Here is a 26,612-nt window from a genome sequence, read left to right on the forward strand (position 1 = left end):
AATCCCTCTGCAATGCCCATTGTCCTTTTAAATATTGTTGAAGGGAAAGAGGCAATGTCAGCTCCCCAGAGGACCTACTCTTATAGCAGAAGCCCGGCCTTGCTTTGTCTTTTATTCTTTTTAGAATTTTTACGTGGAGTCTTCCTCGTACATGTGTTTGTGTGTGTGTGTGTGTGTGTGTATATATATATCTAACATATACATACATATATATATATATATATAAATACACGCATTGTCAACCAGGGCTTATCAACCAGTCCTTAAAAAATTATGATTTACTTTCACTGTAGACATTTTGGGGGCTTTAAAACCAATAAATCTCCTTCCAGGCACACTCTACAAACACACACACACATATACACACATGCACACATATATCTGTATCTAACATATATATGTTAGATACATTATATGTACATACATATGAATCTTTGAATTAAAAGGCCATGTAATCTGTGAATGAACCTTCATCATCCTGGAGTCAAGCTATGTCAGTTCCCACTCTTTGATCAGTCCAGAAAGTGTCCAGAAAGCTCACTCGGTAGCACACATTAGCAATGTGAAAGCCAATCTATGTTCCCACAATCAAACATCTTAGAGCTAGCACACAGGCGTCATGGAATCCACTTTCTCCTTAAGATTACATTTTGGCATTTCACTTTGTGCCAGCTCATCCAGATTCTCCCCAAAGGACTCCCAACATTTTAAAAATTTAACATGAGGGGTCAAATAAATGTAATGCTCTTGTTACAGCAAATCCCTGTAGTTATGAATTGCAATACATAAAAATGTATGATATTTTATACCTCTGTGAAAACAATGCCAGAAACAGCAAGAAAAAAAAGTTATCTCAATATAAAATTTAATTATGGCTCCATGTATTTTGAGGCAATAATCCACTGGCATTATGATATCTCTATTTTAAATAAACTCATTATGAATTTTAGGAGTATAATTAATTCAGATAAAAATACAGTCCTTTATAATACAAATGTTCATGCAATTCGCCCTATGTTTATTGTTGTACTGCAGACTCTTGGAAGTCTTAATTATGAGGTTGACTTTATAGAACTTCCAAATAAGAAAAATTTGGAAGTACAGATAGTAGAAGAGTAAGAATTTTTAAAAGAATTTTATATTTCCTTCAAAAACATGTCAGCATTTAATTTTTTCAAAGACATATACATAATCAATAGAAATGAGACACCAAAGAAAAGCCATTTTGGTCATTCACAGTTGAGAAAGTAAAAAATCATTAAAATTTTCATTTTTGCAACTTTTTAAAGATCATCCTCTATTTATTATCAGGATATGAGGTTTTTATGAAAAGGACATCGTACTTGTTAAATAATGACTTTTCCCCCCACCATGTCTGACTGACTGTGTGAGATACTTAAAAATGTGTTAATCTGTTTCTCTACCATTTCTTAAATTAAAGCACTTAGAGGTTTTCACTGATGCATTTTTAATGTGTCATCCAAGGTGTCAGGTTTAACTATGCCCTGCAGACTTACAGAGTTGAAAGTGTTCTCTAGTTTAAATTAACAATATCCTTGCCAAAAGTCTTATTATAAATTGCCTCATTCAACCAGTGAATAAAGTGTTTTATAGTTCATTAAAATTATGCTAAGTGATTAAAATAAAATCTTTATAAAAAAGATATTACTAAAAAATAAGCTATCAAGTAACAGAAGATATGCTAATGAGACATCATCACATAGTCATATTATTCAAAGGATGAACTCTTCTTAAAACAATTTTAAACTGGTATTGTTGAGAACAGAAATTGCAATGTGTATATCTTTATATCACAATGGTTATTTCTCATAGAATTAAAATGATTTATTGAAAGCATAAGTTCATTATTGCTCTCACTGATAAACTTATTCTTCCATGTTAAAACACACGCAGACACACTATGTAGTATAAAATCATTTTTGCTTGCCATCTGACAGAGGCAATTATTTCATTATTGATTTTCTATTTTTTGTTTGACCCCACAAAATGAATTCACAAAATTCATATACACCTTCTCTTCTGCGCTCATGAAGCTTTCTTGTTGAATAATTTAGCCTTAGAATAAATTATCAATGATAAGCTTCTTCTAAAGAATAAAACATTACAATAACTCAAAGCATCACTATTTCTCTGCCAAAATGCATCTTGTCACCTACACAGAAAACTTTGGCCAGGATAATTATCCAGTTGTCCAAGTTTAGGGAATTATCGATCCCTTTCTTCTTAAAATAATATTTTCCTACAAAAGCTTAGTGTGGGAAGAATTAGAAATGTGCACAGTGGAAAGTATGTCTTGTGGAAAAACCAGAAGGAGTGTATTACAGGATGCTACTATCCTCAGAAAAGGAAATACTATGGAATTCATAATTGTTTACTGGTTAACATACAGTTCAAATATAACACATATTTTAACACTCTTCCTTTCTGGAGGTGAGTTTAGGCATAGTTTTTCCCTATTCATTATTAGATGGTAACACATATATTTCAAATAATATCTAAATCTGTCCTGAACTATAATTACAAATTCTCTGTCCTCAAGTCGGCTCTTCACCTCTCTTGCTTTCAATAGTAAATACAGCCCCACATTATGTGAGTTTCACAAATAATGAGATTTCTATTGAAAGAATCTGCCATTGGCAAGACAATGAAAATGAGCAGATATTTAAGTAATGAGAAATTCCCTGAGCTGATGAACGTATACATTGAAGAGATGTGCATATTAAAAAAAATAATAATGCCATTTTAGCTTTTCCTCACCCCGTTTCCATGCTTATATCATTTCTGAAAATAAAAAGAAAATAAGCACAGGAGAACTCCATATTGGAGAAAATATCTAACAACATTATCTGACTATATGTAAGTCTTTGCCACAAAGTGTATAATTCTCAGATCTTATCTTCACCAGATCAGATCAGATCAGTCGCTCAGTCGTGTCCGACTCTTTGTGACCCCATGAATCGCAGCAAGCCAGGCACCAAGGGGGCTTAAAAACAGACTGAAGCCTGTCTATAAAAAAGCAGATCTCAGTCCCATAAACCAAGATTCCAAAGAAGAAAATGACCTGTTTCTATGAAAAATTCACCTTTGACTTTAAGTACAGTTATATCACATGTAAAAATAGCTGTATTCAAGAGTCATCCAAATAAATTACATCCTCTTTCCAACAATAAAAGAGGAAAAATCTTTACTTACACAGGAATCTTTACAGGGAAAACACTGAAATCATTAGAAAAGGGATGCATTTGCACAACATGGTAACTCATAACTACACAGTACAGTCATTCGTTCCTTCGTTTCTCAGGAAGGACTATTTACTTGAACATCATCCTTGCTCCTTCAATCCCCGGAGGAAAGAACTGCGGGAAGCAGTCTCCTTGTGTGTTAAAGGAGAGCGGACGAGGTGGTAACTGAAATTTCAAACTTTCCCTGGACTTTCATTTTAACACTCTGCTCTTGTAACACTAAGATGAATATGGCACATATTTTAAGGGACAGTGACAATTTGAATGAATTATCAGGTATTCAGTATGTTCTCATAGGAAAAAAAAAATGATTTTCTTCTACTCAGCATTCACTGTCCCCATTAAATTTTATAAAACTGAAAATCCCCCAGGCTAAAAACCCCAAAGCTATATTATTATATACACCAAAAATAATCTACCAAGTACCCCAATGAGTGCAGTTAGATACAGGGAGTTCTGTATCATCAGTGTCAAGCTAGAAAATATACCAGTTTGAATGTACAATTGGATTGTTAATGCTTAAAAACTCTAAGAAGTTTAGATATGAAAATAGTAAAGAATAGATGTTTATTATTTTTTGTCGATCAAAAAAATGGATTTATGTTGGCTTAATTTATCCTTAAAACTAAATTTAAATATTAATTAAATGAACTATTTAAAGAAGAATCTTTGTTCTTTTATATTACAATAAAATAGATTATTCCTTCTAGTTAATACTCAAAACTATATAATATCTTGCTCTAGCATTATATCTTAACTACAACTGGAAGAGAGATATTGCTATATATTAATGGATTACAATGTTTTTACACAGATATAGTATAATGTGGACACAGAATGAAGAAAGTCAAGTTACATGAATTTTTAAACATATATATCTTTAATATAATACTAATTTTGAAGCATAATTACAAAGAAAAAAGTGTAATACAAATATGAACAGTGCAAATATTTCCTTAAGATTTTTGAAATTTTATTTTGGCCGGGAGAAAACCTAGTGAACACTAGGTGAGAAATATTCGGCAAATTTCCTTAATAAATGTTTTTAATTTTATTAAAATGATGAAGGTGATTTTTAATGTGGACCTGACCTTTTTATGATCCAAATTGTCTTTTGGCTGCTAATTCTACAATAACCGGGAAGAAAGTTTTTACAGTAAGAAATTCTGGTTAAAGCAAATTAAGACATTACTATAAATAATCATGTTGCTATAAGTATTTTCTTAATTCACGATAATGAAAGTGACAAAATTAAAGAAAAATTTAAATAATAGCATGATTCAATCAGAATGGAAGAAAAAAGATTGTTATGTTCCAGGGTCTAAAAAAATAAGTCACTATTCAAAAGGAGTACCAATTTTGTAAAATAGAAATTTGAGCGAAAATGATCTTTACAAATAAAATCCTTTAGATTTATTCCAAGGAGTAGTCATACAAAAGTCGGTTTCATCTTGACATTTATTTGTGTACAAGAGTGGTACCACCACTGAACAGATTAGAAGCTTAGAATAGATCTTTTATATTTTACAAGTTATAGGAAGAGCCAGGGCTTGGTAACTTACAAGAACTATAAACTCCTCTCGCTCCCACCTGCCATTTATTTCTTGAAGTGAGAGGAGAAGCAATGACAGAAAACTGTTCTCATTACGCACTTCAAAGATGTAGCAATAAAGGGATTTTTGAGTTTAGAAAACCTCAGACTCGGTTTTCAGTGAAAGAAAACAGTAAATTACCTGGATATTCCTCCTCTCTGGAGTTGTCCCTACCCTAGCGCCATTATTTTAAACCTAATCTGGACCAAAGGCATTTTCTAGACCCTGTGGTGCCCAGAACAGAAACCAGATGCTGAGAATGATGCTCAAAAGTGACCCAAGATTAGCAAGAGGATGGTTTGGATGTGATTGATCAGAGTGATTTCTATTTACTGAAAAAGCATCACATGATTGGTTTAAAGTTCATGGGGAAAAAAAGAAAAAAGTGAAGGGTGATGAAATTCTGAGGCGTAGTTTGAAGGGGTATGAGAGAGCCTGGGAAAGCAGCTGATAGTTCTTCTCAACGAGAAAAGCTGAAAGATCACATGCTAAGCATTACCTTACTTGATCTTTTCCAACTCTTCCTCATTAGCATTGTCTGTAAATGAAATAAAGCATTTTCATTATCTTATCACTCAAGCACAGGTCAGGGCAGCCAATTGTTTTTTGGAGGGAGCTTAACATTTAAACAGCAAACGGTTTCCAGCAACAATTACACAAGACAAAAATTGTTTTTTCTGGTACACACAGCTAGAAGCAGCACCTTTAACATTCAAGCAGTCTTTCTGGTAAGAGTTCATTTGCTTTATCCTTTTGTACAAAGAAATGGGACAGTAGATTTTAAATAGAATGGAAAATTTGAAGCATCTTATTGACAGGAAAAAAATGCATTGCGTCTCCCAATTAGCAATTGTTCCTTTTGGTAGTGGAGGCTGAGGATGTATCATGACTTTACTGGGTATATAATAATTTTCCTCCTTAAACACATTCAAAGTCTGTTGCATTGATGGCATCTTAGATTTGTGTCTGCTTCCAGTTAGTCTGTAATTACATCAGGGTTTTCAAATGCTTTCAACTGAGAAAAAGTGCTGCATATTGTGATGGTTATTAGTGGATCTTCCTAATAGCCATTTCAGATCCTGTAAAGTTTTTTCATGTCATAGTAAGAGGTGTTATGACTTCAAGTTTTCATTAAGTTTCATGGAAATTCATGATGAGTGCCCAAGATCATTGTCTCTTGCATAAAGTAACTCATAAAAATACAATGACTTTTAATTTCCTCTCCATTTAAAAAGAAAAATTCTCAATGAACATTGAGGTATTAACTTCTGGATAACCTCCTTACCCTCAGCTTTATCATTACCTTTAAGGCAGATGCGGTAGGGACTAGGGAATATTTGGAGCAAAGAATACAGTTAATAGAAATGCTAGCTGTATTTGTATATCAAGGAAGAGCACTGGTGCCTTTTAGGAACTCTATCTCTTCAGCAAAATTCACTGTAAAGCAAGACCATTTCAGAAACCACTCACAAATTACAAAAATACAAAAAGGGAAAGATTTTAATATAAGATTAAGTCATTTAGAAGGCAACCTTTGGCTTGAACCAAGACAAAGGAATTATGTAGAAGTTCTAGCATAGGAAATAAGAAAAATCATAGAATTGTCAAAGATAAGGCTATATTCCGCTTTAATGTAGACAGTGGTTTTATGGATTATATTCTCTCTATATACACTGAGTTAAATATTAACTAAAATATGGAAGAGAAATAGATTTCCCAAGTTTACAATAGTTCCCTATTTTTTTCAAATGGAGTCATGAACTGCAAAGTATTATATTTTTTCTAATTACTAATGTCCAACTTATTCAGAAGCAGCAAAATCCACCATTGGGCTGTGGAGATGGATGTTTAATAGATGTCTGTTGTTGATGACAAATGAGTTATTGTCACCGTTACCACCACCACCACATTCTCCTCACCATTAAAGTCAATTGCGCATGAAATACTTTCATGGTATGCCAAGTTTATCAAAACTGTCCCAGTCAGGAGTCATACTACACATGTTCAACTTTCTCAGAAAGAGTTTCAATGAACAAAGAATGGTAATTCCTAGGGACAAGTTCTTGAGTCATATCAGGTGAGAATAATTAACACAAGTAAATCAAAAACTAAAATCTCTTATCTCGTAGCCATTTATCATCATCAACTAGTCTCTAAGAATCTTTCAAAGTTCCATTTTGTAAGAAATGCTGTCCTACGAAAAAATGGCTAAGAACAGGAGAAGAGTTGAACCTCAGGGCAACACACTCAATGTTACACAGATTCACTACTCCTGGCAAAGCCACATGCCCTGACTCATAACCGCTGTATGCAATTAACCTTTTATATGTAAAGCTAACTACAGGTTTGGTATTTTACTGTCTCTCAAAATCAGTTTTACCAATAAGCTGCATGGTATTATTTTTCAGATTGGGATACTGATACAAACAAAAGGCCAGTAAATTCCCCAAGTGTCAATAGAAAGATTGGGCAGTTACAGGGAATAATTCCTTATTTTCTGATTCAATCTCTAGAGTTCAATTATAAATCTAATGACTCTCAAAATGGCCCTGGATTTTATAACAAAATTTCTGCTTATTGAATGAATCCAACCTGCTAACCAGTGGGTTTAGGTATCTCAGTCCCAATTCTCTTTTGTTTTTTAGATGGTTGGGTGAAGGTAGATTCAATAAAATTGAAACAGTAAAAAAGTTTTTTAAAAAGTGAATTTAACAGACATACTATCAATATTAACATTGCTACCTTTGCTAACTATGAGACATGTTAGAGAAGAAAGATTGGGGAATGTTAAAGATAGGAGATGAAGCAAATTCTAGAAAAACAAGATTTAGTTTTTGCTCTTTGATCTTCAGCTGAGAAACATATGAATTTGTTTTTGAAAGTGTCATTATCTAATATTATAGTACAATTCAAACTCTTTATTAGCAACTCAACCTCTTTGAAGCCCAATAAAAGGCGTAAGTACATTAAATATGACTCTCTGAGAGTTGCAGAATCTTTGGGTTTTTAGAAGTTTCACATTCTCAATCCATGTTTTGTTTTTATCTTTTGTTCCAGTGATTTTTTTAAGGCAATTACATGGCTATTATAGATATAAAAAAATCACAGAATGGCTAGATATTATGGTACCTACATATTATAAAACACATGTATTGTATGTTTATAGATGGGTTTTCCCCAAATGTTAGGTTATGAAAGAATTCAGAAAATTTTTAAAAATAAACTACCAAGAAAAATAAATTCACTAAAGATCAACTAAGGTTAATTCATATGTTTCTTAAAATTTTCTACTTTTTAGCTTTAGCCAATCTGTAGGTCTAGGTTATCTAAGAGAGTGTGTAACACAAATTAACTCACTTTTATTCCACAAATTCGCCAATGAAGAAAGTTGTGGACTGAACTCTGCTAGAAAAAGAGCCAGAAAGAACTCAAACACACAATCAGACCAAAATACCACATACAGGACTCACATGTATGCACTGCACACTTCAGGGCCTACACAGAACATGCATTCAAAGCAGAAATGACAGTTGAGTCATGCAAGTCATCAGCATGCCCCCAGGAAGGTTTTGGTTTCTCACACACGCAACACTGAAAATTAAAACACACACACACATATATGTGTGTGTGTGTGTGTGTATACATACATATATATACACACGAACATACACACATACATACATATAGGTATCGGTTCACAACTGGGATTTTTTACAAAAGAATCATGACTCAATGGAGAAGATTTTAACATAAGTAACCATGAAATACTTTTGTTATGACTCATGTATATTTCTTAATTAGCTATAATTAGATATTGTATGTTTGACAGGCTTTAGTAAAAGGTTTTCAACTTGTTCTTCCTTTTTACTGAGTTCCGGAAGGAGAACTGTTCTCACAAGGAGAAATTTCTCCTGTTCACACAAGGAGAAATCTTCGCAACCATGTGATTCATGAAACGTAATGTCAGTATTAATAGCGTATTAAACACGGGCATGATAATTGATTTAGAACTCTGAGAACTTTGTGATGCTAAGTCCTCTGTTTCCAGTTACTCATTCCTTCCCACTTTTGATAGGATTTCTTAACATTAATGTTCTATTTCCTATATGATGGTTAGGATTTATTTGTCAATGGCTCTTGAAACTCATACTATCTATTCTCCATGTGAATCCATATAAAATATTTAGTTAAGTTTTATAAACACAGGCATAAGAATAAACATGTGCTTTTTGAACTAAGTCTTAAGTTCCAAAAGCTTAAAATAGATCATTTCTGAGCTAATAATCAAAGAGAACAGAACTCATAATTTTGCTGTGAGAAGGTCAAAGCAAAATCATCCTCTATTCCTTCGCTATGCATCATTCTGAATATTAAATGGAATTATGAAGCATTTAGTAAACTGATTCTGGTTTTCTGCATTATGCATTTGAATTTCTCTAAATAAGATTTATTCTTAGGTAATTTGTGAAAGTTCAGCATGTCATTTTCATTGCAGCAATACATTATATATTTCAGGCATATTAAAAGTTTAATTTGAAGGTACACTGGATAATTGAGTTGCTTTTAACCAAGAAATTTCTAATGTATTCCAGGTAAATATATTTAGCCAATAAATACTAGGCACGTTACCAAATGAAGAAAATACAGTGATGTGCTTCTAATTCATTGTCATGGTTAGAAATCTCGAGATGAGCAGTATAGACTGATTTTAATCAGATTATCATTAATATAAAATTTAAGAGTTCCACATGTGGGGAACACATGTATACCTGTGGCGGATTCATTTTGATATTTGGCAAAACTAATACAGTTATGTAAAGTTTAAAAATAAAATAAAATTTAAAAAAAATTAAAAAAAATTTTAAGAGTTCCAAAGGAACATTAAATCATTATTTCCAATATTGTTTGTGACAACCTCAGGGATTTGAATATTGAAGAAGGAAACTTAAAATACTTTCCCTTGAACCTTTGAGGCATTCCATCAAATCCTCCTTGAGATTCATCTACAGCCCACTGAAAATCAACCAGGTACAGAAAGCTGGACTAGGTTCTAAGAGGAGTCATCATAAGAGAGGTAAGCAGAAACAATAATTTTAAATATCTGTAAATACTTATAAATTATTATTTCTTAAACCAGGAGGGACAGGATATAGGATGGAGGGAAGGTGAAGTACAGTATGTAGAAGTATATTTTAGGTAGGAAAAGTTATGCTGGAGAAAGCTTGGACTTGAGAGGAGGTGAGCTGTGCAGGAGTCTATATTTTGCTGGGACAAAGGTTACAAGTGAGGGAATGAATGTTCCCTTGCTGCAGACAATTAAAGCCTTCATCAGGAGTTTCCATTTCCATGTTAGAGAAATAGCCAGAGGTCACTGAACACTTAGAAGAAGAATAAAGAAGGAGTTATACAACTTAGCATAATGCATATAGGTGGCCAATAAGTGGTTTTATTCAATAGATGCCTACAAATGACATTTATTCAGAGGTTCAAAATCTCCCAACTAGGGTCGCTTACCAATGTTAGAGACAGTAATTAATAAACAGCTCTAGAACTGCTATATAGACCAAAATAAACAAAAGGGGGGAAGTACTAATTCATGTGTCTTTGTTAGAAATTTTCATCATGTAAAGCATATGCACAGAAGCTGCAAGCCCAGTCTAGGAATCAGACTAGCCAGGATATTGGAGATCCTGATAGGATTTCCTATAGGGGACCTTTCATGCTTCCTCCCCTGCCCCTAACCCAGCTGCTTCTCAATAACCAACTCCAAGCTCCCAGCTATCGGTCCATCCACAATGAGGACCAGGTCCTCCAGGTCACCCTTCTCTCTGCTTCTCGGGTATTGATGAGGTCAAGAGGGGCTTTACCAGCTAGAGGCTGTCTCTGGTACAGGCTGCATCCACTGTGCTTTTCTGAGGCACTGGGTGCTGATAAGCCACTTGCTTCTCTGGTGCAGAGGACAGAGTATCCAAAATGGGAAGGGAAAAGACATTGGTTTTCAGTTGCTGCAGCAGAAACAATCTAGTGCTATTTGGAGGTATAAAGTAAGGCAACAAATGAAAAATACTTGGCAGTAAAAGATTTCTTCCAAAAAACTAAGTTAGCCAAAAAGATCTGAATCAAGAAAATGGCATGAAGATTTCAGGAAGAATCTTGAAATGTTAAGGGAGAATGTGGCTGGACAGATACAATAAGGAGAAAGGAAAACAAAGAAAAGATAATTAACAATACCAGGTTTCTGATATGTTAGCAGTTTCGTATACCCTACCTGTTTCCTTTCCTATTCATGTTTGATAAACCACTGATGATAAGTAACCAGGCACTGTCATATTCTAAAATGATTTTTCCTAGTTAGAAAGAAATGGTGCCTAAATATGTTTGAGCAGCAATGGAGATGGAAGGATTTTTGCAAGAATTGTTGAAGAAAAACTAATTTCTAGTATTACTCTACCTGTGCTATATTTCTGAGTAATTTAGAACAATTCAGCTACTTCATCATAAAGTCTCTTGATACCAATTTGATCCCTTAAACCCTCAGTCTGATGTTAGAATATTTAATAAATATTCTTTTAATGTAGAAAATCAGCAGACCTTTCATCATGAAGTCACCCGAATAACTAAAACAGTTGTATATATTTGGATCCTCAGTAATACTGCCAGTTCGGATATTCTGGGGACACCTAAGATCTCAGGCACTCGGTTATTTTCATTTATGAAGTGCTGTCTTTCATTAAAGTAACAAAACTTCACCAAACAAGAATATTCTGTCACCAAGTTTTGTTGATTTCACCTCCGATAGATAAACTTTTTCATTTCCTTCCATCTCTGTGTCGGACAACTCTAATCCAAATCTTCATCATTTCCCACCAGAATTTTTAAAACAGCTTCCTAGTTGGTCTCCAAACATCTATTCTTACTCTTTCATCTCTTTTCTACAGCAAAAGGCAAATACAATTATGCCGCTTCCCATTTACAGACTTTTCAATGGCTCCCCGTTGCTCTTTGGGGAAAGACCACGAACTTTAACGTGGCCAACAGTCCTGACGCAGTTGGGTGCCTCCCTTTGACTGTCATCATGCACTAGGATCTCCCACAGTCTGCTTCCATCCTTCTCTAAGCTCCAATACTCTTTCAGCTCTTGGAGTGCAGCTTGGTTTCCCTAGCTATAGAGCCTTTGCCTGTGCTATTTCTTCTGCTTCAAATACCTCCTCTGTTTTTGTTTGTTTCTTTGTTTTTTGCTTTTATCAACTCCTATTCGCACTTCAGATCTCGTGTCTCACTCGACTTCTTTAGAGAATGCTGTTCCCATGACTAGAACAAATTCCCCTCTATTTTCTGTACAGCAGCACGTCACTTCTCTTTCATGGCACTTAAAACAGCTGTCATTTTACATTTCCTTCTGGGATCATTTGATTTCTGAGCTCTCCACTGCATTTCAGCTCTACTGAATCCTAAAGGTCTAGCGTGTTGTTGCTGTTTTAGTCGCTAAGTTGTGCCTGATTTTTAGCATCCCCACGGGCTATAGTCTGCCGGGCTTCTCTGTCTGTGGGATTTCCCAGGCAAGAACACTGGAGTGGGTTGCCATTTCCTTTTCCAGGAGATCTTTCCCAACCCAGGGATGGAACCTGCATCTCCTGCGTTGGCAGGCAGATTCTTTAGCACTGAGCCAGCAGGGAAGCTCAAGGGTCTAGCATAGGATTTAGCTCATAGCAGGTTCCTGATGAATACCAGATTAATTTGAATAAAAGAATAAATGAATATTTATACTTTATTCCTGTGTATGGACTAGCCAGATAGGATACACTCCTTGGTTTATACTGGGTGAAATATTATATTCTGAATTGGTGACTTTCAAAATGATATTTATAAATGTTCTCTGTGAAAAAACATCACCTACCCTTTCATTTGCCCACACGAGACTATGCCTATGAACGTACATACATTCTTTCACCATGATAAGTTCTCAATGTAGCTATTATCAGATAGCACTTGTTCAAAAAGAACATTTTCTTCCTCACTGAATAAAGTATAGAGACTTAAATCATACTTAACAAATATTATATATGAATAGGTGTGCTCATTGTTTAATTTTAAAAAGGATAGAGAAAAGTCCATTGCAAAAGGTGAGTTTCTCAATGAGTTTAAAACGCTTCCCTATTTGAAACTGTAACTTGCTATATTTACTTACAATCTAGGGGAAAATGCCAATAATATTAATACCTTTCCAGTAGAAAACATATACCAACTTTAATCATGCAATATTTTAAGACAGCAATACACACATTGCTGAAAAAGAGTGTTTAAATTTGCCTAAAAGTTATTAAATATGTCTACTCTTAAAATGTGTTGCAATCAGAATTAATGAGAATAGCTCTTAGTACATGAAACTACCCTGAGTCTAATAAATAATCTTTGGTAAATTGAGGCAGAAAGTGTACTGGCAAGCATATCGATGCAGGTCAAAACTGCATATAAATATATTTTTTTTACCATCGCTTCAACAGTGCTGGAGTTTCTGTATCTCTTGTCAGTTTCTCATAGTAGCATGGTGTGCAAGGAAGTACAGACAGCCAAGGCTAGAAAATTGGTACTGCCAATATTGGAAGCCCACCAAGAAGATGAAAAGTACTCACTTATCATTCATCAAACAAATACCAGAAAGCAGAAATTCTATTGTAATTTCACCTCATTTTCTTTGTTATGGTACATTTGACAGTACAATCAAAACAGTAGGCTCTGGATATCTCTAGGTGGAATTCAAAATATTCAATTCACCAGTAAATATAATCCCTGAGTGAATATCACTGTTCGCTACAATATAACATGTCTGAAATTGGAAAATAAAATTATGATAAAAGATGCAAATGTGTCTCTTATATACAGGAAGAGGTCCTGACCTAGAGAACAGAATAAGAAATTTGAATTCAAAAGACACGATACACCTAGACTGCTGATACACAAGATACTCATAGAAACAAAGAAAAGGCCAGACTTTCTTACGCTGCTTCTCGTTAATGTTACCTCTGTGTTCAGAGAAGGCTAACAACATTCAAACAAGCGGGAGCAAGAAAGCTACAACCAGACTCTGCGGGAACTTACCACATGTTCTCCTTCTTTAGGGGTAAGGATGACTGAGAGCAAAATGATTCCAAGATCATGGTCAGGATAATGGGGATCTTTCAGTGTTAAGGTCACATCCGTGGGCCTATGATATAAAATGTTAAGATATTGAGCATGCAGGAAACCAGCAGCAAAAGGCAATCTACTGAACGTGAAAAGATAGTTGCAGATGGTAGCATCCAATAGGGTTTAATACCCAAAATGTATAAAGAACTCATATAATTTAATATCAAAAAACCCCAAGCAATTGGATTTAAAATGGGCAGAGGACCTAAACAGACATGTTTGCCAGAAGGGACACGCACATGGCCAACAGACACATAAAACAATGCTCAAAAACCACTAATTATTAGGGAAATACAAAGCAAATTATGAGATATCACCTCACACCTGTCAGAATGGCAATTACCAAAGAAGCAACAAATAAGTGTTGGTGAGATTGTAGAGAAAAAGAAACACTTGTACATTGTTAGTGGAAATTTAAATTGGCAAGGCCACTATGGAAAAATGGTATGGAGATACCACAAATAATTAAAAATAGAACTACTGATGATCAAGCAGTTCCACTCCTGCCTGGGTATCTATCCAAAGAAAACAAAAATACTAATTGGAAGAGATACAGGTGCTCCTATGTTTATTGCAGCATTGTTTACAATAGCCAAGGTATGGAAGCAACCAAAGTCTCCACCAACAGATGAATGGATAAATAAGATGTGGTATGCACACACAAAGGAATATTACTCAGCCATAAAAATAATGAAATCGTGCCATTTGCAACAATATGGATGGACTTGGAGGGTATTATGCTAAGTGAATTAAGTCACACAAAGACAAATACTGTATGATTTCAGTTATATGCTGAATCTAAAACGAAACAAAACAAATGAACAAACAAAACAAAATAGAAACAGACTCAGAGATACACAGAACAAACGGTTGCCGGAAAGGAGGCAGCTGGAGAACAGATCAAATAGATGAAGGGGATTAAGATACATAAACTTCCAGTCATTAAATAAATACAGGGGATGTAATGTACAGCACAGAAAACATACTCAACAATGTTGTAATAACTTTGTATGATGCAAGATGCTTACTACGTTTATTGGAATCATTTTGTAATGCCTATAAATGTCAAACCACAATGTTGTATACCTGAAACCTATATTGTATGTCAATTATGTTTCAATTAAAAATATATATATATAATATTAAAAAGGTTATAAACAGTCATTAAATGAATAAACCAAAGTATATCTTATATCAACAATTTATTATTTTTAAGAAGAAAAGTAATTTTGCCTTCCTTTAATTTCCTGGTATAGTTTTTGTTATTAAAATACCATCAACCTATTAAGTTATCCAATAAAATCATGGGCCAAATGGATAACTGGATTCACACATTCAGTCTTTCATGGGGTTCTAAAAGGTCATGGAGTTATTGGAAAGGCCAAGAAAGTACAAGAAAGAAGTACAGAGAAACCTGTAAGGCACGTCTCCATGAGCTCTTAACACACAGAAAGCAAGAGTAGCTATTTTCTACAAATTGGAGTCCAACAACTAAATGAGGGTCATTTACTGACCTCTACCTTCCTTTTAGGTCTTCAGAATTTTTTTTAAACCAGGAGTATGATTTTTTTTAATTTATTTTTAATTGAAGGATAACTGCTTTACAAGTTGTGTTGGTTTCTTCCATACAACAACGTGAATCAGCTCCAAGTATATGTATATTCCCTCCCTTTTGAGCCTTCGTCCAACCCCACCCACCCCACCCTTCTAGGTAGAGTATAATTAAAGTAAACAGATGAGCGGGAGAAGAGGAAAATATAACATATAATTTGCCCAATATACATTATAAACATACTTTAAAACAATGAATAGTGGTGGTTTAGTCACTAAGTTGTGTCTGACTCTTGCGACCCCATGGACTGTAGCCCATGGACTGTCCATGGGATTCTCCAGGCAAGAGTACTGAAGTGGGTTGCCATTTCCTTCTCCAGGGGATCTTCCCGACCCAGGGATCGAACCCAGGTCTCCTGCACTGCAGGCAGATTGTTTACTGACTGAGCTACTAATATTTAAAATAATGCTTCTATTTTTGGCTATTTAAACCTATGCCTAAATACTGTTTTAGGGTCAGAAATTCAAGGAAACCAACACTTAAAAGAGGTGATCAATACTCAGAAGGCTTCAGAATTAGAAAAGTATCTCCGAGGAACAGATTATGAATTACTGAATATTACCCACAATAACTTTTGGAAAATAATGCAAAATACACCTTCAATTGACAATAATATCTTGTTTCCATATTTTAATTAATACTGAAAAAAAGGGTTCATGTCTTCCATTAACCTAAGTGACTGTAGAACATTTAGCATCAGACTTGAATCTTGAAATGCTGGCAAATTAGGAATGTTCCTTTGGTTGTTCAATCATTTATTCATTTAACTCACAAAACAGGAAATGAACACTGTACTAGGTTCTGGGTAAAAATCAGAGGTCAAGCCCAAATATAAGACACTTGTCTTCATGGAGCTTAAGTTTTAGTGAATGATACAGCCAGATTCTAGTCTTGGGGAAAGGGCTTGATGGGAAAGGTGGTCCAAATAAAAACTTCCAATCCTGGCTGTACTTCAGAATCAACTAGGAAGCTTTTAAAAAGAGCATGATCCTGAACTCTACCCATGATGACTCTGGTGCTGTAGATCCAGCCTGGGGTCTGGAAATCTATATATTTACAAATGTGCCCAAGCAATTTGGGGGAACCACAGCTACTTTCCAATGCTAAGATTTTATACTCCTAGGCTACTCTTTCACATGATTCTTAATTCACCAATTCAAGGAATGATGCTGTGAGAAATCTGGATGGTTTTTTGATGTTAGAGGTTTTAACTGAAGCATAAGGAACCAAGCAAACTGATAATATACATAAATTATAAGGGCTGTGATGCAAATTGTTCCAATATTAATTTTAGTTATAACTAATCATGGTTTGAGAATAACAACTTGATCCTTTTAACAAATGCACATTAGTCACTATATATGTGTATAATACATATTTGTACATACACACATATTATATATACATATGTATACACACATGTCTTTACATGGGGTTACAATTTTATTTGGATCATTTTCCTATAATAATGATTACATTAAAAAATTAACAGCAAAACCTTAATTACATTTCTATAATGATTACATGATAAAGATTTAAGAATATTTGCAATTGCTTTACGATGATTATCGTTTTCTTCAAAAATAACACCTTAATGCATTATACAACAGCTTAAGTATTTACATGGCTGCTATTGATATCCATCTGTTTATACCCAAAAGCTGCTGATTTCTATACACAGAATGCAATGACATACATGAATATGTGATTTTTTTAAAGTGGTAATTTAATGTTTAATTTGTTGGGAGGGGAGGGAATAGTCCACTAAATTCATAAAATAATGAATGTGGCAAAGTAAACATCAAATGCTTATGTATAATCTTTGAACTTTTTTTAACCATCCCCATTTTTTTCTAGTTAAAATATTTTTCAGCAATAATTTATATTTAACAGCGAAAAAGAGAAATTTTTGCTTTATGTTAGTAATTTGAAGATCCTTATGCAGGGTCTAGGGAGAAAACAATTGTAGCCTTTGGAGAGGAGCAGCACAGCCCATTCTAGCTGGAGGTGTTTCATGATAATTGACCACATACAACACCTCCAAGGACAGGCATGGGGAGGCGGGGAGCTAGCCATCACCCTGAGTAAATTGAGTAATGGCCTGCACTAGATTCTGGGGTAGAATGCAGGACATGTAGGAAGTAAGGAAAAGGCTGCTCTTTTGTCCCGTGTGAGGCACAAATGACATTGGAAGACCAATTAGCTGCCATCATGCTCAGACTGAACACATAAGGGTTCTTCTATTTATTTCATTTACATGTAAAGTATAAAGTAGTGATCTGGCCCACTGCTCTGCTTTCCTGCTTTCCACTATTCCTGCTAGATGATATATAATACGATCATCTAAAAGATCTCTAAAACCACCAAAGATGAGTTCACAGCTTCCTTTGCAACCCATTTCAATACTGCTTTAGAGCTTTGAAAATCTACTTTTTCTTCTGTGGTGGTGTTTTAGTCTCTAAGTCATGTCTGATTCTTACGACCCCACGGACTGTAGCCCACCAGGGTCCTCTGTCCGTGGGATTCTCCAGGCAAGATACTGGAGTGGGTTGCCATTTCCTTCTCCAGGGGATCTTCCCAACCCAGGAATCGAATCCAGGTCTCCTGCACTGCAGGCAGATGTTTTACTGACGGAGCTAGGACCCGTGGTATATTAATCAATACCAATCAATATTAAATGGTAGCTTCATTCTTAAATTAATGGTTATGATTAACATGTATAATCTTCTTCATGCCTCATTACAACCACACCAGCAATGTGAGAGTGAAGACTGTGTCAATCTAGATTCCTGGTTCTTGGCACATTCTGGAAAAAAAGTAGGTGTCTTAAGAATTTTTTTGCTGAATAGTTGTTGTCAATGAGATAGTGCGGGAAGATGCTATTATTTCCACTGAGTAAGTGAGAAAGATATACTTGACAAAGGCTGGCTAGTATGAAGACTCACAACCATGACTGACAGAACAGCAACAAGAACCCAGATCTGTTGACATTTTCTGCTGCAAAGGTCTAGCTTCACAACAAGGTATAGTGGTTACAACACTGCAAAAGTTACCTGTTTAACTCCAATTGTGTGAGATCCAGAAAGGCTGAGCCCATAAAGTCATCCTGCAGTCCAAAGTCATAGTCAAACACCTACCGAGCCAAAGACACAGACATTATTATGAACAATTCTAATATAAACCTTAAATGAAAACATCTTCATTATAAAATAGTTTTCATATGTCACCAGAGTCAATACAATTTCCTCAGATTTATTTTTAAAATTTTGTTTTTATGTTTTGAAATGCTAAGGTCTCACAAAACATTAAAAGGGAATTACATTTAATTTTGTAACTAAATTACTGATTTAAAATAAAATAGAATTTTACAGAAGATGAATAACAAAATCAAATTAAAATATAGTAAATCATCAGAACTGTGGGAACCACAGGCTAAGAATATTTACCCCTCATTATAGAAGGTGTATTAGTATTACTGAAAGGTAAACTGAGTTGGTATGAAATTCAACAAATATGTCTTTCCTCATGGGCTGTAGGTGATGAAGACAGGACTCCAATTTCTGTATTTTTTTCAGGTCATTGAAGACATATTCTCTGACATTCTAGGACAATGTTGTTTTAAACATATACAGTAAGTAAACACTAAGATATTATGCCTATAGCACTTTATGCATTTATACTATGCTTAAGTTTTTATTGTCACAGGCAATTATTCAGGGATAATATTAATGCAACTAATAACAACAAATAGAAAAAGAAAAGGTTGTATTTATTCTGTCAAAATCATGTGTCTATTTTGTGCCTTTCATGGTTCACGTTCATACTATGAAGAACAAGACAGGCAATGTGCTGAACCTTCTGGATCCTACGTTTCACAGCTGGGAGAGCCAATAACAACCTGAATAGATATGTAGAGTTCTGCGAGGAGCACCATGGAGACAAAAGTGTAAGGGAGTGTGTTGGGAGCTGCTATTTTATATTGGAGTCCAGGAAGGCCTCTTGGAGGAAGTGTGTTTGTGTAGAGCCTGCAATGATGAGAAGGATTAAGCAACTAGAATGGGAAGAGCAGTTCAGGTGAAGGAAACAGCGAGTGATTAACATGCTCAAGAATCAGCCAGTAGCCAAAGTGGCTGAAGCAAATTGAGAAAGATGGAGACTGGAGGGAAGATGGGCAGAGAACGCAGAGCTAGATCAGACGGGGCCATTTTCAAAGAATTCTAAGTAAACGAGAGCTGGCTAATTTCCATCCATTTAAACATTTTCTTGGGCTTCCCTGGTAGCTCAGATGGTAAAGAATCTGCCTGCAATGCAGGAAACCTGGGTTTGATCCCTGGAGAAGGAAAGGCAACCCACTCCAGTATCCTTGCCTGGAGAATCCCATGGACAGAGGAGCCTGGCAGGCTACAGTCCATGGGATTGCAAAGAGTCAGGAATGACCGAGCAACTAACACACACAAACATTTTCTTATTCATGAAATTCCTCAGCCAACATTGATTAAATACTTATTATGTGCCAGACAATGTGCTAGGCACTCAGTAAACTGTGGTGAATTGTCAATGCTTATAGTTTAGTGAGAGAGACAGATGATATTCAAGGAAGTGCCCAGGTGTTACAATCACAAATTTTAATAACTGTTGTAAAGACAAGAACAAGGTGTGAAATAGAAAAAAAGTACATTGGAGATCAGGGAAAGCTTTGAAGACTGAAAAACTGCTGCTAGATGAAGTTTAGAGCGGTGTGCCTGACCTTTTCAAATGGAAAATCACTGTATTGCACTCTGTAAATGAGCATGAACAGGTAAGTCTGATCTTAAAAGGATGAGCCAGACCATTGCACTCTCCAGGCTATAAGAATCCACTGGTCAGCCCAATTCCTGACACACTAGCTAGAAAGCTCTAAGCAGAGGAAATAGTATATACAGAAATCCTGCATCAGTTACTTTTTCTTTCCCTCTAGTAATATATGTGTACCGCAATTCAAACAAACTTAATGTGTAGAAAATTGATATTTAAACAAAAAATACATACTTTGCATTACAAAGGGATTCTTAAATTGGAAGAGTCACAAGGGATTTATTTAAGTTATAAGCTCCTCTAATGCCTTTTAAATTATTCAATTTATAGTCATTTGATTTACATACAACCTTTCAGGAGTACATTTGTTGTAGAAAGCGCAGCACTCCTGCAATAAATATTCTCCTTGATCAATTACACTTCTGAGCTTCAGTCATCTGCTCAGCGGCATATCTTACGCACCTGACACCTTGGTATTTGCAAACGGCTGCAGTAGTGTATTTTACAACATAAAATCTACACCAAAATTAGAGAAATCTCTCTTGTGAAATCTCTTCTAGTTGTATCAGCCTAAGGATCAAAATCTTGGGGAGACTACAACAACCTATAACCCACGAGAACACCTGGGGTACATCTACACATATAATGTGGAAAGCTGAGAATCCAGTGACTTGATCAGTATAGACAGCTCAGATGGGTGATTCAACATTCAAACTCTGTTTAGTCTCATGGGGAGAATCTTTTCTACCATCCTAATGCTAGATGTTTACATTAGTTCTCAATTCCTACTAATCAGCAAAGGCATTAACAAGGGGAAGAATGCAAACACCAGAATCCATCCGTTAATGAAACTGTTAGCAATGAAATTTGCAGCCAAGCTCTATAAAGTATTTGTCAATTTATATGTCAGTTTATTGCACTAAGTGAAATGTCAGAACATACAGAGCATAGAAGAGAGATGAAATAGGAAAAGTACTCCCACTGCAATAAGTACAGTTAATGATGATTAATGTTTATCCAACATTTACCATATATAAGGCACTGCCTTAAACACATCATATAGATTTTTATTAATAAATTTCACCCTTTACAACTCAGTGAAAAAAGCATTGCTTCCATTTGTCAGATAAGGAATCCAAAGCTTAAAATATTTCTTTTACTTGCCCCCAAATGCCAGGACTAGGAAGAAGTCGGAGTCATCTCTTGTAACGGATTTCAGACACAGAACATCTTTAAATTGAACAAATATAATTTGGGCACCCACTCTGGGTAAAGCACTGGGAATTCAAATGTGAACAATTTATAAAGGATCCTTGCTCTCACAGACCCTCTGCTCCATGAGTTGGAAACGTTAGGTAATATTAGGTAGAAGCTGATTGGGACTGAGTAACACCTCTCTTCATTCTCAAGCAAGTTCAGAACAAGAAATACTTTATTCTGATCAACGAGTTTATCATTTTGATTCAATTGTTTTCTATGGAAACTGGATTAGGAAATGCATCAGTTAAAATGCTTTTGGGTACAAGTAACAGAAAACTCAACTCACACTGGCTTCAATAGGAATGGCAATTTATTAGCTTAAATGAATGAAATGTTCATAGGTAATTATGACTTCAGGGGAGTTTATATTTGGGGTAGTTCAAATGATTCATATATTGATTCATTCATTTACTTGGAAAACATTTGATGGGTACCTGCAATGTGCCAAATACTGCTTAAGGCACTAGAAATACAGCAGTGAACAAAATAAAGGGAGGGATCCTTAATATATGATGGGCTGCAGACAATCAAAAACGTGTTAGGTGGTGGTAAGCGCCATGGAGAAAACTATTGGAGGGAACAGGAGTGATGGGAACTGCTATTTTATGTCAGATGCTTAGGAAGACAGTGAGAGAGAGTGGCATGTGAGTGAAGTGAGAAGACATAATGGGAATAGGAAATGGAAAGGTACTCAGCTCACATAGGTACCCAGGTACCCTTGGCCCAGGATATAAGATGCTACCCATACAAGTATGTCTATGACACATTTCACACCTAGGCAGTTTCAAGACAACCATTTCACTATAAAAGAGTAATTAAACTTTAAGTCATAAAACTGACATTATAAAATAAAACAAAACCTAACTGTGGCCATTGCAACTAGTTATCTCTAATGGAAAACAGAAGCTATGTTGCTTAATTGCTGGGAGGACTTAAGCAAACCCTTCATCTCTGGGAGTCTCATTCACCTGTAAAATGGTGGTGAGAAGAGTTACTTACAGGGTTATTGAGAGGATTACATGAGACAATGCAGGTCTGGCAATTAGCACAGTGCCCTGTAAATGGTAGTTAGTATTATGATGAAGCTGTGACTGCAGATTCCATCTTTCTAAGACTCAATAACTTCACATGGTCTTTATCCATAAGTTAAAAACAAGTACAAAATTCTGAAAGAGATGGGCATACTAGAACACCTGACCTGCCTCTTGAGAAACCTGTATGCAGGTCAGGAAGCAACAGTTAGAACTGGACATGGAACAACAGACTGGTTCCAAATAGGAAAAGGAGTATGTCAAGGCTGTATATTGTCCCCCAGCTTATTTAACTTACATGCAGAGTACATCATGAGAAACGCTGGGCTGGAGGAAGCACAAGCTGGAATCAAGATTGCCGGGAGAAATATTAATAATCTCAGATATGCAGATGACACCATCCTGATGGCAGAAAGTGAAGAAGAACTAAAGAGCCTCTTGATGAAAGTGAAAGAGGAGAGTGAAAAAGTTGGCTTAAAGCTCAACATTCAGAAAACTAAGATCATGGCATCTGGTCCCATCACTTCATGGCAGATAGATGGGAAACAGTGGAAACAGTGGCTGACTCTATTTTTCTGGGCTCCAAAATCACTGCAGATGGTGATTGCAGCCATGAAATTAAAAGATACTTACTCCTTGGAAGGAAAGTTATGGCCAACCTAGACAGCATATTAAAAAGCAGAGACATTACTTTGGCAACAAAGGTCTGTCTAGCCAAGGCTATGGTTTTTCCTGTAGTCATGTATGGATGTGAGAGTTGGACTATAAAGAAAGCTGAACACTGAAGAATTGATGCTTTTGAACTGTGGTGTTGGGGAAGACTCTTCAGAGTTCTTTGGACTGCAAGGAGATCCAACCAGTCCATCCTAAGGGAGATCAGTCCTGGGTGTTCATTGGAAGGACTGATGTTGAAGCTGAAACTTCAGTCCTCTGGCCACCTGACATGAAAAGCTGACTCGTTAGAAAAGACCCTGATGCTGGGAAAGATTGAGGGCAGGAGGAGAAGGGGATGACAGAGGCTGAGATGGTTGGATGGCATCATTGACTCGATGGACATGGGTTTGGGTGGACTCCGGGAGTTGGTGATGGACAGGGAGGCCTGGCGTGCTGCGGTTCATGGGGTCGCAAAGAGTCAGACACGACTGAGCGACTGAACTGAATCGAACTGAACAGCCATGTTTGCTTTACTATTTATTTTTTGTCTAAAACAATTGAGATTCTTGATTCACGCACTTAGGAAATATTTTTGAACCATTCAAGACAAAGCATGTAAGATAATACAAACATCTAACTCTGAAATAATTTTGTTTGGGTGCTCTACTGTTTATGGTTGTGAAATATTTCCATTCCAACTATTCAGGTGTTTCCATTCAAATGTCTAGAAAAGCGTCTCCATCCTCAAACAATACATCACAGAAACAGAATACATTTTGTTTCTATACAAAGAAATACATTTTTAGACTCTCTGCTCCATGAGTTGGAAACATTAGGTAATATTAGGTAGAAGCTGATTGGGACTGAGTAATACCCCTCTTCATTCTCAAGTGAGTTCAGAACAAGAAATGCCTTATTCTGATCGAGTTTATTTATCTATACATTTAAAATTTTAAATTCTATCTATACAGTTTAAATTTATTTATCTATACATTTAAATATTCTATACAAAGCAATACATTTTCAGAAACAGAAGCCTGGACTCCAACTCAGAGGTCCTGAATCAGAACCTTTGGGAAAGAGACTTGGATCCCTAGATTCTTTAAAATTTTAGGGATAATTCTGATGTACAGTCAGGATTGATGGTCACTGGTTTATGACAGGACATTCTTTTAGGGCCCTTTAACCAACGTCCACTTGAGACAGTTTCTTATGCAAATACAGGTTTATTTCTTATGTAAATATAGGTCTGTTCGCCCCAAAATGACTTCTAGAAACTTATTAACTCTATACTTGGAGATTCTCTTGTCATCGACTTTATATACTGTCCTGCTATAATGCTAATAACATCTTGATTCTTTTTCCCTGTTTGTGGAAAGGGAAATGACTGGAATCAACACAAGCGAAGGTTTGAGGGGGAGAAGGAAGTGCAGAGATTGCTGAAGCAGGGCTCCTGTGAGATCTGGGGCTCGTGTGAGAAAAAGATGGGGCATGTGATGCGGTCAAAGCAGAGAAAGGTTTGGTCACTGGATGGATAGTCAGAACATAGGAGCCGAAAAGAAAATAAGTATCCAGAGACATGAATAAAGGGAAGTCAGTTATTTTTTCCTTATTTGAAAGTAAAATGAGGAATTACGGTTAACTCTTTCCATAAATTCTTCTTTCTCTTTTTCCAAAACTACATCAAAGGAGAGGAAATGCTCTTTTTTTCATCTTTGATAATGCAATAGAGACAGGCGTTTTTCTCCCTCTATTATCTTTAACCTCCTCACCTTCCAAGTAAAGCATTTTGTTTGCAGCCAGGAATGGTAGACCCCTGATGTTAAAATAATTCTTAAACACAAAGACTGTGTTCTGCGCAAGATCTTATTCTTGCTCTATTACATGGAGACATGTTCCCAAAGTGTGTTAAATTCATTAACTGCACCAAGCAGCAGGAGATGAACTTCATAGTCCTCCTAAAAATGCCTGGAAATAGAACTGTCTGGAAGAAAAATGCTCCTATGAGCTCCCCCTGGTGATTATAGCTCATTCTATCTTATCACCAACAGATTAGAATTGAGTATAGCAGAATATATCTCTGGTGGAAAAACTTATCAGACAGAGAGACATGATTGAAAAACCATTAAATGAGAGTTTCTACATCAGATTACATTAGTGAAAAACAAATAAATGGCTCACCTTTATGTATAATGGCTCCCTAAGATGATCGACAAGAAGGCAAGCTTTCTCCTCCCACACAGGATTGAGGTTCTTGTGTATTATTTTACTTCTGAAGACTTCTTTTCTTCCAATTTTAAACTTCACGTATGGATCACTTGTCCCTGTTAAAAAGACACAGATCAATCCATGTTAATTGTGCTTTTCTGCAGTAGTAAGGCAATAGCTCATCTAAATACCACAAAGTAGTTAAAGGAATAAAATTTAAATAAAGCTTATCAAATGGGAAGTAAAGATTAAGTGTCTTTTCCTAATATTTCCTTAAATATTGAAGTGACAGTAAAGATTAATAAATACTATTATTATTATCATATTTTCTGATCTTAATTCTGTAACCCTGTCCTGGTATGTAAAAACTCCACTGCATGCTTCTTATGTAAATTTAATTTAAATCATAGAGATTAATCTGACGTTTCATCTGGTCAACTATAAAAAAGATGGTCTATGATTTCAGCTGACTTAACTAGTTTTAGACTTATAAATGCTGCTAAAAATTTACACTAGACTAATGGGTTTCCCTGGTAGCTCAGATGGTAAAACGTCTGCATACAATGTGGGAGACCTGGGTTCAATCCCTGGGTCGGGAAGATCTCCTGGAGAAGGAAATGGCAACCCACTCCAGTACTCTTGCCTGGAAAATCCCATGGACTAAGGAGCCTGGTAGGCTACAGTCCATGTGGTCGCAAAGAGTTGGACACAACTGAGCGATTTCACTTCACTTCACTTCAATGGGTTTAGGAAAAAGTGAGTCTTAAATTGGGCTTCAATTTTATCCTTGGTCCCATATTCTCTTTTGTTCATAGGTTTCAATTTTAGAATATTAGGGAAAGATGGAAGTCTCAGAGGAAAGCATCAGGATGTAGGAGACAAATGATTATTAAATCATCTTGAAACTTCATATTATCCCTTAATACTTCCCAAGCTCCCTCTAAAGATAAAGGAAGAGGCGTCACATAAGCTGCCCATGGGTACACAACAAGCAAGAGATGGAGTCGGGATT

The 26,612-nt window shown here is 35.7% G+C and overlaps 1 protein-coding gene across 8 annotated transcripts in view; it reads right to left on the reverse strand.

Moving 5' to 3' along the window:
• The window catches only part of MCTP1 (multiple C2 and transmembrane domain containing 1), a 559,844-nt gene that overhangs the window by 234,404 nt on the left and 298,828 nt on the right, over positions 1 to 26,612 (reverse strand). For 5 of the 8 annotated variants that reach the window (XM_055565017.1, XM_055565004.1, XM_055565019.1 and 2 more), the window contains exons 3-6: positions 25,574 to 25,716; positions 18,707 to 18,786; positions 13,955 to 14,060; positions 5,355 to 5,393 (exon numbers count right to left, since the gene is read on the reverse strand). In XM_055565017.1, the coding sequence (XP_055420992.1) occupies positions 5,355 to 5,393; positions 13,955 to 14,060; positions 18,707 to 18,786; positions 25,574 to 25,716 (368 nt within the window). The remainder of the gene's footprint in view (positions 1 to 5,354; positions 5,394 to 13,954; positions 14,061 to 18,706; positions 18,787 to 25,573; positions 25,717 to 26,612) is intronic. The other 3 variants (XM_055565018.1, XM_055565010.1, XM_055565001.1) reach the window with 1 other exon arrangement.

This window comes from Bubalus kerabau, chromosome 1, assembly GCF_029407905.1.
Source record: "Bubalus kerabau isolate K-KA32 ecotype Philippines breed swamp buffalo chromosome 1, PCC_UOA_SB_1v2, whole genome shotgun sequence".
Taxonomy (NCBI): Eukaryota; Metazoa; Chordata; class Mammalia; order Artiodactyla; family Bovidae; genus Bubalus; species Bubalus kerabau.